This window comes from Zeus faber, assembly GCF_960531495.2.
Source record: "Zeus faber genome assembly, chromosome: 1".
Classification (NCBI taxonomy): Eukaryota; Metazoa; Chordata; class Actinopteri; order Zeiformes; family Zeidae; genus Zeus; species Zeus faber.
Genome location: NC_137193.1, coordinates 40,969,541 through 40,985,575, shown reverse-complemented (window position 1 = coordinate 40,985,575; position 16,035 = coordinate 40,969,541). Strand labels below are relative to the sequence as shown.

Below are 16,035 nucleotides of genomic sequence, written 5' to 3'. Positions count from 1 at the left end.
TGGTTGACGATTTAATCGTAAATCTGCCCAAGCTTACTGTGAAAACTCCAAAAGATAAGTAGGAGATTACAATTTCGGAGGATTCTGTCTCGTCTCGGTTTTGTCACGTTGATACTTTGAGTAGCGGCGTCGCTCGCCAGTGCTGTGGAAAACCGCTTAGGCACTGCGTCCAAGTCTGCTGTATATTCTGGCATCAATGGCTTAAATGTTGGTGATATTGTTATGTCAACAAACATGCATGTAAACACAATGGGCAATTAGAGAAAGAAAAATCTGAAAAATGATTGAGGTCATGTCCATATATCGTACGATAACTCGATAAAATAAATATTGCAGCAGGCCTAATCATGTGGCAGCAAAATGTTACAGAAAAACAGTCAGTTACAACCACAACTGGTTTGAACTTGCGTAAGGTATGTAAGAGGTACAAGGTAAAAATTAAAAAGTAAGTAATTAGTATGATTTAGAACAGCCTCGCCATCAGCATCTATCTTGTTGGCCGCTATTACTTCTGCAACAGCATTAGTCCCGCCCGTGGCACTGATTGGCTAAGCGTTAGTCCCCCCACGGTGCTAAAGGGACAGATAATTTTTTTTAAAAGAGAAATTGCTGTTTCATGTCATGAACGACTTGGGAAAATAATCGAATTGTGGGGGGGGTTTTTTTGAGACATTTCGATTGCCAGTTAGTATGTGATTTTTTTAAGTTCCTAATCTTCTGTATTATTCACTAAACACAAACAATAAATCATCCTATAATATGACCAACACAACATTGGATACAAAATATAAACTGCTCTTTCCTGTAGGCAAGGTCTAAGTATTATGATGAAATAAGATAAATTGATGAATGAGATGAATAACTGATGAACAACATTTATTCAACTTGAATTCTAAAAAGAAAAACCTTCAATCACAATAGAATATTGACTGATTAATTTAACTTCAGTTATTGTTCAAGCACTTCAAGCATTATCGTTAGAACATGAGAATTAACATTTGAAAAATAAGGTTTCGTTACATACTCTTGTTTCGTTCCATAAAGAGACGTAAAATAAAATAACAAAACAGTTCTGGCACGGCGAGCGGGCATCCCATCGCTGGCACGCGCATCTTCGGTATCGTCAGAGAGGGAGATAGGTGTGCAAATCGTGCCCCGATCGTCCCCCCATTTTATATTTATTAATCTCAGCCTTTGCGATTTGGGAAAAAAATAAATAAAAAAACATTCCATTACATTGCGATGTCACTTTGAATTTGATTAATCGTGCAGCCCTACACGATGCCAGACCATAAGAATCAGCCAACTTGGTCGAGTGGGCAGATTTAAAGGTCTGGACCCAGAAATTTCTTTATGGCTCCAGGTTGTTAAATGACTGCTACTTCCTGTATTAATCTGCCTAATAATGCTGGTGATTTCTTTTTACTGAGAAAAATACTCTGCTACATCTTTGCGCCAAAAGATGATATGGATGGATATTGTGCACAATGAGTACTGACTGTTTAACAACAAATGGGTTTTCATCATGGGGTTTCATAGCTTTGTGATTGCATTTAAATGAAAAGCATAAATCATGCCTTGTGCACAATTGAAGGATCATTTTCATTTTGGTGCATAACTCTTATTATTGATGGTTCCATCCACTGGTACTAATATGGGCAGAAAACTTTTTATAGCTCTCTGCACCTTCTATCTGGAATGGCCTACAGAAGGAACTTCAGAAAACCAACTTTATACATTGTCAAGAGCAGGAAATGTAATGCTGTTGGTCACTGTTACTGCTGAACTTGCTTTGTTTTTCACCACATTGTACTATTACTTTTTATCGACGGTATGTCTGTTTTGCGTGCAGGAAACAAATGTGAAAACGGGTCAATGCTCTAAAAGAGCTTAGTCAACCTTCCCTTTATAAATAAAGATTGAATAAATAGAAAAATACTATTATGAGTCAGATAAGAGTCCTTGCAATAATGATGACTTAACTGAATACTGGACCAAGCTTTGCTCTGATGCCATGATAGATCCTACTACTTTGATGAAATGCCTTGAGATTGTTTATGAAAAGAAAAATAACTACTGACAACCCCAGCTGGCAGTCCAGTAATTGGCCAGCCATTACCTAACTCTATAACAGAGAATGCCATGGACCAAAGCTGTTGAACGTGTAAGGCTAGGGCACCAAACAAGTCACTCTTCACATCTCTCACCACTACATCACAGGATTGACAACCACATTAATGTAAGACCAAGTTAATGTAGGTATTGAGTTAGAAATATGCACATTGATATCCATTTTTTTTTTTGGCCCAACACTGCCGAATTTTATAGAACAGGTACAACGAAAAATGTCTTAATTAAAGAAGTAAAAAGAACGGACTCCCAACACTTTATCGTGTACTCTTCTTGACCCTGTCCATTTCCTCAAGCTTAGTGACGCTCATCTGACCTCACTCATTTCCCAGCTTCTGTTGAAGCCAGTGAAAGAAAAAGGAAAATCTTTTGGCTGCCAATACCCCCAGATCACGCTCCAGTTTGCTCTATACTTCCTCTCTGATGTGCAAACAGAGGAACTGACTCATGCAAGGAACAAACGGTAAGTAAACCGAGCTCTGACTACCTGTAAAGGACTGGTTTTGTAAAAATACTCTTTGAAAAAGGTCCAATGAAGAATTGATGCGCATGATATACTGATATAGCCCACCTGGTAGATTTCCTGATTCAGATCAGAATCCGAAATTTGTCCTACTATTGAGAAATTCAGCGGGTTGTCTGATATGAAAAATATACATATCACAATAGGTTATCCATTTCAACGATGCACGTTTAGGACCAAAAGCATCACCTTTTCTCTCTGTGGCTCCACCCATTTCTCCTCTGGACAAACACGTATTCACTGGTCAAATTTATATAATTAAAATGTGTATATTTATTACCATGGGCTGAATAATTATTGTGATATCACTTATCATCCCCCTCCCGCTTATTTGTCTACAGACTATAAAATTGCTAATCTGTAAACATACAAAGGGCACTTCATTTTTAAAATGAAAAAAATTGAAAATAAATGCATTTGATACCATGTGTTATTGATCTCTCCATGATTCATTTTACTTTTGACATAGCCAAAGCTGCATAGAGTTTAGCTTTGCCTGCTTCCTGGCTCTATTGTTGTTGCCAGCTCTGCAAGTCTTGCCATCTTCTACATAGCTGTCTACTCCATTCTGGCTTGGAAAGCTGAGACCTTTGGGGCAGTGAAAACAACTGTCTGGCAGACCTAAGAATTTTGTTCATCCAAGTCCAAGATGGTAAACTGGATCATAAAACATGTTGAACAACTTTCTCACTCAATATTTTTCCACAAACTAGGCTGCCTTTATTTCTAATGTTTGAACTATGCTGCCCCCTCTCCACCAGCCCATGCCCCCTTCCTCATACATCTTCACTGATCTCCACCAGTTAAAACCTCTCTCTACAGTTAGACTGCATGGACAGTTATAGTGGATAGATAAGTCAATGTTGAGATAAGTTTTTGTCTTGAACTACAACAAAAAATTGTTTGTGCCAAGAGAAAGTACATATTAGCCCAGAAGTGTTATTATGAAGATGAATTTGTGCAAGGGTTTAGCCAGGCAAGTCTGTGCAGGCAGTAGATGGCAAAGAGGTGCATGTCTTAAACATAAAAGACATAACTAGCTTTTCCACTGGCAAGGCAAAAGCAAAAAAGGCTAGAGAATATATTACAAGAGGCCAAAACTTCCCAAAAGGGTTAAGGCAATCATACATGTACTTTTTAAAGTACCGACAGACAGACAGACAGATAGACAGATAGATAGATCAAAAGAAAAACAGATAGGGTAGCTGTAGGAAAATCAGTCCCACTATCCATCATTTGGGGCAATAGACTGCATTCTTTGCGATTGGTTCCAAATTTGGGGCAGGCCAATCAAGCAAAAGGAGCAGCACTATTGTGACAATTATAGAATTGTAGCAAGGGTACAAAAACCCTTAGGCTGAAAGCTCCTTCATGAAGAGCCCATTTTTTTACTGACAATTTAGAAAAACACCATATGTCATTCAGCCAACATTGGCCAAATGCTTTTCATTTCAACCAGTGCATACTTCCCACAGCTCAGAAGAGTGAGAATACCCAAGCAATGCTGATTCCAACAAGGTGCCAATATAAGATATGCTGTCTTTACTCCAAATAAAGCAACATCTCTGTTGAAAACACCTTGAGATTGATTGGTGAGCTGGACATTTACGACTACTTCACAACGACCAATGTCTGACAGATTGAGCAGTGTCTGGATAGGTTTGCTACTTCTTCATTGTGTTTGACTTACTGAGTGAACACTGAAGAAGAAAAAACAACAACAACTAGTAGTATACCAAATGTTCCCATCACAATGACTTAATTGTCTCGTCAGCTGTACTCAAACTTTACACAGCCACTGAAGTTGGAGATAACAGCCTGTCCTCTTGGTCTGCCAGGTTTTCCCCAGTCAAATATTTATAGAAGGTGAAATGTTAGATGGCCATCAGACTAGCAAGCTACACAAGGAGAAGAACCGGTCATAGAGCAAAGCCATAAAAACGGCCATGTGCTAATTATCATTACTTTATTCAATCACTGAACAGGTGTACCATTACTGCAGTGAATTATACAAGGTAAATCTTGTAAATATTGTATACATATTTGTTTATCCTGTACAGAATAGCCCTTCTATATTTATACCCAGAGTCAATACCAGCAACTACACTTCCACAGCCTTTTCATTTATAGAACACATTTTGAATATGTTGTTTTGCTTTTTTCATACTGTTAATCTTTTATACGTCAAGTGTCTATACAATCCACCAACTGTGACTAAGACAAGTTACTTCCTTCCTTTCTTGTATATAAAAATACACTTGGCTGAATGAACATATTCTGAATTCAGTGGTGTTTGTGAGGACAAGGAGTCAGACAAGTAATTAGTAAGTAGTAAGTAGTAAACAAGGTAGTTTTCCAAGTGATACATGGTGTTCATTAAGAGTTTCCAAAACGCCTCGAATCCCTCCCCATTAAGACTACAAATAAAAATCTAACAGTAATGTCACAGAGAACAATTGACAAGCCTAAAGAAAATTAAAAAAAAATCTGTGTATTGGGCAAAGTACATTTTCATATACAAGGAATGTCTTATCTTGGCAATAGTTGGTGTATTGTAGTGCAGACAGACAAGTAGAAATACAATTATAAAGACAATGTTAAATACAATACATACAAAAAGGTTATGAGTGGGCTAAGTGGCAGTAAGGTTCTTCCCTGGGTATACATATCAATATGAATATAGAGGGTATTTCTGTACATGATGAATGATAATTATATATTACATTCTGCAGGCTGCAATACACAGGCCCAGTTTAATTATTTTAGGCACATATTACAATTTTCTGGGTTCTGTGAAACGCAGCACAAGTTACAAAAGTTACCAACACCGTGGACTTATGTCTGAACCAATCAACATGCACTTACATCACTGCATGTGGCTCTTCTGGCGTTCTGTTTAAATATTCCCTAAGAACGCTGTTTTAAGAATTACGATCATTCCTGGAAGACGCAGTGCAGACACAAAAGTAAAGGTTGGTTCCTCCAATGGTTCCTAGAACTTCCTGTGGTGCAAAAACAACTTCTTTGAATGATTATAGTTTACGGGGTTTTGTAAAACGCAGCACGAGTTACAGTTTTCCGAGTTTCCTTTAAACGCGGCCCCAGCTCAAGTTGTCTGTCTAGATGTCGTACTCGCAAGTGGCTGGAGGGGAATACAATGAAATGAATCTTCTTCCTTTTTTTTTTTTTTTTTTTTTTTAAACCAATTTTTGCCCCAAATGAAAATCAATTGATCAATCTCGAACAACAAGATGTCTGAAATGTTCCGGTTCTAACGAGACCCAAACCAGATACTTTTCGCCAGAAAAATGCAAAGATTAAAAATAAAAAAAGGTTATAAATAAGGTTAAGTAAGGACATAGTTAATAAGTCTAACCTATAACTTTTTAACAACTTACTTCAAGTGAAACTCACTTGCATAAACTCACTAATATAAAATACACACAGCTTGGCAAGCTTGGTATGAAACGTTCGCTCAACCCGAATCAGCTGGTCAACGATTCAGACAGCCACAGCTAGCCAGTCTGTTTGGTTGGACGAGGCTGTCGTTTCCTAGTCAATTATGGTATGTCCACACAATGGCGATGCCTTAAAGTAACTTCAAACTGTACACGAAGGGAAGCATAAGAACCAATGATATTCATCACTCGACGCTGATTGATTTGAGCCAAAGTGAGCCGATGTACGTAGATACTACAAGCACTCATTGCCCTGGCAGAAGCCAAGGGGTTAATTTAAAGCACAAACTAAGCTGATTTAATATTACTGTAGTTAGAGGATAGTTGGGCAAACTGGTGATCACACCCCAGTAGCGCGGAGTGAAAGTCCTTCCTTTAATCTTTGCAGGAATTGTCTTGCTAAAAAATAAGACACTTTCGATTAATTTTCCGTTTCCGTCCATTCCGCTACATTTCAGCTGGATGTGGAGTTTTGAGTCTGGGTGTAGCTCGGCTGGCTCGGGCTTGGCTAGCGGAGTGGTGGGTGCTAAACCAGATTAGCTAGCCCGGTTATGCGACCCTCCTGGGCAGCGAGCCTCCTGACGCTCCGGAGCCCGCCGTGCGCGCTCACCTCGCCGGAACGGGGGCGCTGGTAGCCGGGAGCCGGGAGCCGGGAGCCGGGAGCCGGGAGTGGACGTCCCCCCACCCACCCCCCGCTTCCCCCGCTCCGCCCGGGTCACGGCGGCACAGAGTCCGGGCTTTTTTTTTTTTTTTTTTTTTTTTTTTTTTTAAGTGTCTTTTTTTTTTTGGAGTGGAAGTGCCGGTTTACCTTGCCGCCCCGGTAGCCTTCGAACGCCCGCAGCGCGCTGTCGGTGAGCTTGACGTGGAAGACGGAGACGTTGCTGCCGCTGCTGACTCTCCCGCAGGACAGAGCGTAGCTCCGTTCCTCCTTCAGCGCCGCCATCTTGCCGCCGTGTCCGCCACGCGCACGCACGCACGCACGCACGCACCCCCCCCCCAGCGTCTCGTGAACGCCGAAACCCCGCGCGCTCCTCGATGAATATTCAACGCTCAGTGTCGCTGGACGGAACGTTTGACCCCAAAAACATACACGAACCGAATTCAAATTAAAACAAACAAACAAAAAAAGGCCCAGGGGGTATGTGTCAACTCGAAGCCGTACGATTGCACCCCAGTGAAACACGTCGATAATAAATTACAATCAGAATAAATCCCCAAATCATTGGATGAAATCAAATCGATAGCGTAGTTATAACGTAGTAACGGTAGTGTGCGTTACGCAATTTAGCGGACGCCCTACTTGCAGCGGAACTTTGTAGGGGAACAGCGTCAGGAGAGTTGGAGGGTTTTATTACTCGATTTTTATTCATAAGAAAGGGATCGGGATCCTCGAGATTGAGGGGAGTAAGGGTGGATTGAATAAAAAATAAAAAATAAAAAATTAAGTTTACGTTTTGACCTCAAATGTGGCAGGAAGAAAACTATTCTCAGTCGTATTTGTCAAACGTACATTGGTAAAATGTAAATGTATCAGATTTATCTTGCGATCAAGTTCTAATTGTTTTTCTTTATTAAACACGACATTGACTTGACTGTGTTCATCTAAAAATATGAACTCCATATTATGTACACTCTTATGTTATAAATCCCTTAGTTATAGCATTGGTATAAGCTATTATTTGTGTTAGTTTTACTTTATTAAATTACGTTATTTAAACTTTATTAAAAAAACCCAAAAACAAATCGGTCAATAAGCCACGTGCCATTAAAGCAAATGTAGATATAAAAATGTTTGCAAAATGTTCTAAACTTTTACGTACCCGTTTTGGGATTTGTCTGTTTAAAACTACGCTATTCTTATTGTGCAAACAATGATAATCCACGAAACAGACAATCGCAAATGTTAATTTGAGACCTGCCTAATTTCACTTTTCCATCGCGGGCGTTGGGAAGCAGACGTGCGTAGGAAGAAGGAAACCTGAAGTCATTGACTGCGTCAGGGAGGGTGACGTCAGTGGATGAGAAAACAACAGTAAGTTGGGAATGTCCAGATGGTGGGGGGTGTTAAAAATTAGTCACCGACACGTCTCACACACAACCCAGGCAGATAGAGCTGACAGGAACACAAGATTCGCCTCAATTAAGGAGGCCTATATCTCCAAAATGAATAAATATTGATGTTGGGAGCCTGGAGTGTAATCACTGGCTTATTATCTCGGCTCCTTGTCTCAGAACCGTTTACAACCCTGTAAAAATGTCACTGTAAAGCCAGTCTCCATTTACAGCAGACAGTCCAGTGATTCACGCAACTGGACTATGAAGGACAATGGGATGAACTGAAAACCAAACCTGTGGGTTATATGCAAATTTTAATCACGGCAGATAGTCAAGTGGTGCATGAAGCTCAGCTGAAGAGAAACAAAGGGAAAGTGTGTGAGTGTGTGTGTAAAAAATAAAACATTTTCAAAAGAAGAAAATTTTTATATATATATATATATATATATATATATATATATATATATATATATATATATATATATATATATCTCACAAAGGACAACCCTTTATTGCATAAATACACAATAAATGCAGGGAATGTCAAAAACTTAAGTGACCTTTGTTACCATTTGTGTCACTAACGAAAAGGTCCACATCCTTTATTTACGTACCATCTATGTCGAACAAAGCAGGTATTCAGTGCCGTTGTGAAAAAAAAAAAAAGCAAGAGTAAGCAAAATAAAAATAAATAGGCTACACAAGTGTATCAATCACAGAGGAAATTGTTCAGACGAAAAAATAATTATCTTCAAATAACCCAGGGAACAGCATCTTTTTTAAAACCCTAACATAGTACATAGGAACATTTGGTCTTCAACAAAATATGAGGTATAATTTTATTTGGAAAAGTGATAAATCGTGTTTCTTATGGCCAGATGTGTAAAATGCACAGCCATTTCTATGCCCCACGTTTGAAGCTCAAACACACCTCTCTTCATTTAAGGCGAGACGCTTTATGCCAGTGTTTTCACTAAGCCAAGACTTTCATACAGCATATCGTACAGTATCTAGATAAATAAAGCTACAATGAAATGGACCTTGATTACCCAATCTAATTTCTTATTCTGCACAAACATAATATGTTTGTCATAAATTGTATGTTAGTCATAATATAACATGTCCTTTATCCTCTATTGCTTTTAAAATCACCGTTTTTGGAAAGGAAGCTAATGTGTACTTTAGATAATCATTCTGTGGTATTATGGCTATTGAATTATTCGTTCAAGACTCATTTAATACCATCACTACCAAGGACGAGAAAAAAATTTGCAGCCAGGAAAAGCAAACCAAAGCAATTAGTGTCTTGCAGTGAGATGCATGTGGATAGTCCTACATTTTTATGTCACATTCAACCCCCCCCCCCATCATGATAAATGTTGATGGCCTATTTTTCACAAGAAGTTCTCAGTCACAGCAGAGAAAAACTAGCACAGTCACAGTGTGACAAGAACGTTAACATTTTCGTCCCCTTCTAACAAAGTTCAAAAAGGCATGGGTTGCCAATCAAAGTGTTCCATTCAATTTCTGGCAGCTATGACGACGGATAGCGCTACGCCACCAATAGCCACAGCAGTGGCGCCGAAAAGCCACTTCCAGCTGAGACCCTGGAGGAACAAAAACAGTAAAGAAGATATAAGTCAGGAACGGAACACATACAAATTATGTCAAGAGCTCAATGAAACCCAGATTCCACTAGTTTCAATTAAAATATGAACTTTGACTCCTCTATTTCACAACATAAGAAATACAAACTTTACACCAACATAACAGCAGCCCTCTCACCCAGGAGGACTTGCCCTGTTGTTTCAGTGAAATGCTTCTGGCGCTGGCAGGGTTTCCCAGCATCTTCTTGTACATGGCCTGCTCTGCTCCCTTCTGATCGCTGTACTTCTTCACCAGCTTAGAGAGCTCCGCGTGGATCGTCTTCACCCAAGGAGAAAACAAAGACAATGCGAGCGAGGGTCTGGGAGCCGCGGTCCGTCCAGTGGGAGACAATAGCACTCAGAACGTTGGAGCGATGCTCTATAAATCATACATGGGCGTGAAAGGGTACGGGCCACGTAACAGCAACACTACAACAAACACAGCCCTGATTCAGGTTCATATCTGGAGCATGTTGGAGGTCCAGAGCCTTTCACAGGTTTTGGGTTGTGACCGCCTGCGTTTTGCAACAAAATCAATTCTTACAAAAAACACCACCAATGTCTATATTTTGTATCTGTCTCAACTCAAATGTGAATGAAAAGAGGCATTCTTAGAAGACGCAGTAACCTGGTGCATGCATTTTCATTTCAGACAAAAAGCCGTAGGAAACAGTGGAATTTTACTTTTTGCATCTCAGTTCTCATTGTACTCCTAGGGCCAGTGAGTGAAGAACAAATTTCTTGTCAAGGAAAAATTTAACGTGCCATCTCAAATCACTAATGCAATTTTCAGCTCGGCTCTTACATGATTTCATATCTTTGACTGTACATTTTTGTTGAATTTGAAGCTCTACTTCTCAGGGTTTCCCTTTGACGGTCTGTTGATGGAACTAAGAAGCAATGTGTGCAGTGTGGGGCTGCAGCAGTGCACCCTTGGCATTCCAGCGGTGCCTCACCAAGGCATCGATTTGCCAATATGGTTAGGATGAGAATTGCATAACACTGGCGCTGCCGAACTGCAGGACCAAAAGGTCACAACAGCAATAGACAGGGACAATATTATTTAAACATCAAAACAAATAACCTCTCTCTAGCCTGAAAATATATCTGTAGAACCATGCACAAGGTAGAAACGTTTCCAGAGTCTACAGTCTACACAACGGACAGCACACATGGTTATGTAAATCCCAGGTTAATAAGATCATAAATTTAACTTCCAACAACAAGAACTACATTACAATTATCAATTGTTTAAAAACTATTTGACAGATTGTTGTAGGATTGAATGGGGGAATGTGGAGACAGGCACCAAGCTGCTCCAAGCAGCTGGTCCAAGAAACCCACGCGCTGAGCTCTGTCAAATGGCTTTGTGATGCCAAAGAACACTATGTATTATGTACTTTCAATCTACACAGGAGCAGCAGGAGGAGCAGAGAGACACTGAATGTGGCCGGGGGACGAGGCACAACGACAAACCTATTTACAGCAACAACTTGAAAACAGATCAACCGAAATGATGAGTCAGGGTTTCACTGCAGACCGTCTGTCTGATGAGTTGCACTCTGGCGCCATCTACTGGTAACATCAGAACTAGAACATATTTTTCCTTCTCTTGTTTACCCACGGTGTTTGCAAAGCTCAACAAATTGGAACATTTGCTTTCCTGTCTGAGGGCTTGAGGTTGCCAGGTATTGAGGCATTCATACATTAATTCTCAAAATAATCCTTTAAACAGAGCGCGACATTGAAGTATCAAAAAAGTACCTTGTTGCTTGGTTCCAACTTCAGAGCCTTCCTCAGTATTCTAATAGCTTCTGCATATTCCCCCTGTAAGGCCAACACCTAGAAACAGAAGATGATATCATATTATGGCACATCTAAATAGACAGACCCAGGAAAAGGCTGGCAAAACAAACAAACAAACAAACAAACAAACAAACAAACAAGCAAACAAACAAAATTGATAGTAGCCCAAGTGAAAAGTACCTTGCCCATGCGAAAGAGTGCTTTGATATTTTCCGGCTGGTAGGTTAAGGCCGAGACGCAAGACTTGAGCGCTGCATCATAGTGGTCCAGCTTAAGCTGTGAGGCGGCCATATTGTTTAAACACTTCACCTTCACATCAATCAGCAGCTCCTCCTCCTCAGGAGAGATGTCCACTGCAAAAGGCGAAGTAACACCGTGAACAACACCAACAGATGGGGGGGGGGTTAACATTGATCCGAACAGCTCACCTTTAGAGCTGCACTCAATGATCTGCATGGCAATGCCGTACGAGTTCACGGCGAAGGCATAATCCCCGTGCTGGTAATGGATGTTGCCCCTCTCTCTCTTCTGCTTGGCCAAGGAAATCCTCTGTTCAGGGGGCAGGAGCTCCAGGTCCGGGGTGTCGGACACCTCCAGCAGCTCCACCTCCAGCAGCACCTCAGCATTCGGTGGAACCAGAGGGTCATCACTGGCAAGAGGTGAAGTACGTCAAGTTCAGGAATCCAGAACAACTCAGTCTTTTTGGGAAAAAATGGAAATTTGCTTCATTGCGTCTTTAGAGTCTGGCTGAAGGATGTTTGAGTAGGAATAAACAAATTCAATGTTTTGTACAAGATCTAAAGAATCGCTCTCCTGCTGCTGTGGTTTTTAGTGTCAGTCCAATGAAGTTAAAAGTGAAGAGAAATAGCAGTTTAATTGAAATAAATTGCCTACCTCCCATGGAGACCGTATGCATATTTGGCATCAGCCTGAATGAGGGCCTTTTCGCCCATTTCCATAAGCTGCACTGTGAGATCCAGAACCTGAAAAACAACAAACACTGCAGTACATAATAAAGACACCACAAAGAGTACACAGTACAGCAGGAGCCTGTTGAACAGTCAGGAATCTGACTGACCTGACCATGTTTCCCTGTATGTATGGAAATAGCTTATTCTTTTTTTATTATAAATTGATGCTGAATTTATTTAATATTTTTCACTTTTTAAATGTCTAGTCCAGGGCTATCTGCTTCAATAAATAATCTGTAGTTCCTGAAAATGTCTACTTTCAAATATGAGAAATCTTTAAAAAAAAATTCAACTAAACTGAATCAACAAAATGTCACACACATTCTTTAACTTTAAAACAAACCTACTGGATCAATGGAAACAAAATAGCAATCACAAACTTCAGCGAAAACTTCTTCTTCAGACTTCTCAAAGCAACAGAAAGGGATTTTTGCTGGAAATGTCACCGTTATCCTACAAAGAGGAGCTAAATGGGGTGGCGATTGCGTGTTCTATTTAATGTATCTGAAAGGAACATGTGTCTGACACTCCTCATGCCAAGTACTGTTTGTATTTCATTACCTGGATGACATCACCATCTCCAAGAGTGAAGGAGAGCTCGGTATGCTCCTCTACAACAGCTCCGTTGTTCAGGGAGGTCTTTAGATTAATTTTTACGTTCTGTCCTTTCTGTGGTCGACTGTCTCGTCCTTGTCCAGCTTCCAAGATTTTCTTTTTCAGCATGTCATTACCTGCAGATAGACATTGATGTACATATCGTGGAAGCAGTGAGAGTCACAAACCTGCCACTATTACTCCAAGGACAACACAGCCACTTCAACGCTGAATCTTTAAGAGATTTATCCTGCCTTACTGTTGACAATGCAAGAGCCTTGTGCTTAAGACCCTGGGCGAGCTACTTGTGCCATACGTACCCAACACATCAAGCCATTCTTCCACTGGAGCTGAAGTGTCCATTTCTTTGTCTTCCTCTGTTTTTCTGGAATCGTCCGTCTTGCCCTTCTTCCCACCGCCGGCGTCCTCCAGCGGAGGTGGGTCATCGTCAATGTCCTCCTCATCTAACATCTCAAAGTCCTCCCCGCTTTCCAGCAGTGAGGTTCGCCCAGACTTCTTGGCTGACACAAAAGTGCCTTCCCAAACATCCCCAACAGTGTCTTTGTTTTCAGTCATCTGTAAACATGAGCGTATACAAACACAAACTAATAATAAGTTATTGGCATCATTGTTTCAGACTCAGTGCTAATAAGTGGTCATGTCAGTAAGTAACCAAAACAGATTAAATCTGTGGAGATCTATCCCTATCCATTGCTATCCGTGTTCGTATTCTTATATATATATATATATATATATATATATATATATATATATATATATATCCATCTGTAGAGTTTATTCACCACTATAGTTATACTTTCAATCTAGTACAAGCAATCATGCTGCCATAGCCCTTCAATTTATAATGTATATTTTTTATATTTAGTTTTTAGTTGGGGTTTCTTTTTAAGAAATATTTTATTATCCTACAAGTCTGTGCCTGAATGTACAAAGCTGCTCCAACTCATAATGAGAAATTCCTCGTACATGAAAAATGTATAAATAAACGGATTCTGAAGCAATAAATTCCCACAGACATCTGTACATATTCAATACTGAAAAATACAGACTACCATGACATTAATCTGCAACATATTAATCACCATATTAACCATGTGTATTTTCATCTACACCACTGCTAATACTTTGCTCACTGTACATTATTATTAATATTATTTGTGTTGTTACTATTCCTATCTCCTGTACATACTGTTTCAAACATATACATACACATATACACATATACATATACATATATATACACACACACACACACACACACACACACACACACACACACACACACACTTATTATGGATGTTTTTTGCTTATATTCTATACTACGTTTTTCTTTTGTCGTATATATTGTTTTCTGGAAATCTTGAACCTAAATCAGCCAGATGTATTAAACATCGCCAGATGGTAGTAATCAATAGTTATATCAATGCTCATATGTTTATTCGCCTTGGTCACAGTTTAAAACCAAACATTCATAATAATGTTCTTAACAAGCAACAAGCTGAATCTTCCAGAACTTCCTCCCTAATTAATCATTGCAATCATGCTAATGCCAATGCTAACCAGGATGTGTAGCACTAGAGCTAGCAAGCCAACCTGAACGCCTGTTAACTACTTGCAGTTACATTCACCGGTCTTGCGAGGATGCGATCATGTATGAAAACCGAAACGTTCGATTTCCAAATAAGAAATCCTGACCGTGAAGTGGAGCCGAACGAGGCTCTGGTCCCGGAGTGACAGTCTGAGGTCAACAACCGCCTATCGCTTCCGAAAACGGCGCACACTTCCGGGTGACCTGGCGGTTCCCGTGTCCCTATTGGTTGGTTAGCAGGAGCCGCGCCCACTCCGTCGGTCGAGCTACGCCATTGGTTAAACAGCAGCACGACGTGAGCCACGTCATCACAAGCATCACATGACGTCATTACATTTTGGGGGCGGGACTAGGCCTGAGGATTATGTAAATAAGTACTTGCTTAATGTTCTTGAAGTATTAGAAGTAGTTGTCATATCCAGTGTCCTGACATAACGAAGCCCATTATACTTAGTAAAGTGCTACTGGAAAAGACGTTTTGGCCTGATCTGTATCCTCATTACTTTTGATAAGTGAAGTTACTGTGTAGGAAATGTAGTAAAACATATAGATATTTGCTTGATAAGTGCTTGCTTTGTAATGTTGTGAAAGTCAAAAGTCAAAAGTTTCCTTGAAAAACGTACTTAAGTACAGTTAAGTATGTACTTGTTCCTCATTACTTTCCACCACTGAACATTATAGAACAGGTGAAATGACTGATTGATTTTGGTATTTTGGCCTTTCGTAAAACACTCTGCTTTGTACCGGTGCCATACATTTATTGTGTTTCTTACAAAATGTATGTTCCCAAAGCCAGACTGCAGCTTTGCAACAAAGATATGCTTTGCTATGTATGTAGCTGGGGTGATCGTTTCTGTTTCCATATAGATGAACAGGCTGACACATTGTGTATTAGGTATACCTCTCTCTGTTTGGATATTACATTACATTACATTTAGCAGACGCTTTTATCCAAAGCGACTTACAATTGTTCAATCACTGACGGATGCAGCCATCAGGAGCAATTAGGGGTTAAGTGTCTTGCTCAAGGACACTACAGCGTGCTAGCAGGAGGAGCCTGGGATCGAACCAGCAACCTTTTAGATCACTAGACCACCAGCTCTACCGCCTGAGCTACCATCCCCATAAGTGAAGCGTTAATAAGGAAGAGCTTGACACAACAGGAAAAAATCAAATGACATTTATTATTGATGCATTGTTTCTTGTTTGATAAGCAAATTATCCGTTTTTTTCATTCAGTCTA

General features: G+C 40.1%; 2 protein-coding genes across 3 annotated transcripts in view; both read right to left on the bottom strand.

Moving 5' to 3' along the window:
• The window catches only part of ell (elongation factor RNA polymerase II), a gene marked incomplete at its 5' end in the record, with an annotated part of 66,424 nt that extends 59,370 nt beyond the window's left edge, over window positions 1–7,054 (bottom strand). Inside the window, one exon of the mRNA XM_080024529.1 lies at window positions 6,920–7,054. Within this exon, the coding sequence (XP_079880655.1) occupies window positions 6,920–7,054 (135 nt within the window). The remainder of the gene's footprint in view (window positions 1–6,919) is intronic.
• A 1,654-nt stretch (window positions 7,055–8,708) lies between these two features.
• On the bottom strand, window positions 8,709–14,977 carry fkbp8 (FKBP prolyl isomerase 8). Of its 2 annotated transcripts, none has more exons than XM_080002134.1 (9): window positions 14,900–14,977; window positions 13,504–13,759; window positions 13,151–13,320; window positions 12,513–12,601; window positions 12,047–12,267; window positions 11,799–11,971; window positions 11,577–11,654; window positions 9,952–10,092; window positions 8,709–9,773 (listed from the first exon to the last, which is right to left on the bottom strand). In XM_080002134.1, the coding sequence occupies exons 2-9, from the start codon at window positions 13,757–13,759 to the stop codon at window positions 9,687–9,689; spliced, it is 1,215 nt and encodes a 404-aa protein (XP_079858260.1). In that variant the 5' UTR covers window positions 14,900–14,977; the 3' UTR covers window positions 8,709–9,686. The 2 variants fall into 2 exon arrangements, with proteins under 2 accessions (XP_079858260.1, XP_079858261.1); XM_080002135.1 differs by lacking the exon at window positions 14,900–14,977 and adding an exon at window positions 14,798–14,852.
• Window positions 14,978–16,035: the final 1,058 nt, after the last annotated feature.

Coding starts and splice junctions, on each gene's coding strand:
- fkbp8 (XM_080002134.1), bottom strand. CDS start 13,759: ATGACTGAAAACAAAGACACTGTTGGGGATGTTTGGGAAGGCACTTTT. Junction 11,655..11,798: donor CACTCTTTCGCATGGGCAAG/GTACTTTTCACT, acceptor TTCTGTTTCTAG/GTGTTGGCCTTACAGGGGGA. Junction 10,093..11,576: donor AGTTGGAACCAAGCAACAAG/GTACTTTTTTGA, acceptor CCTTGGGTGAAG/ACGATCCACGCGGAGCTCTC.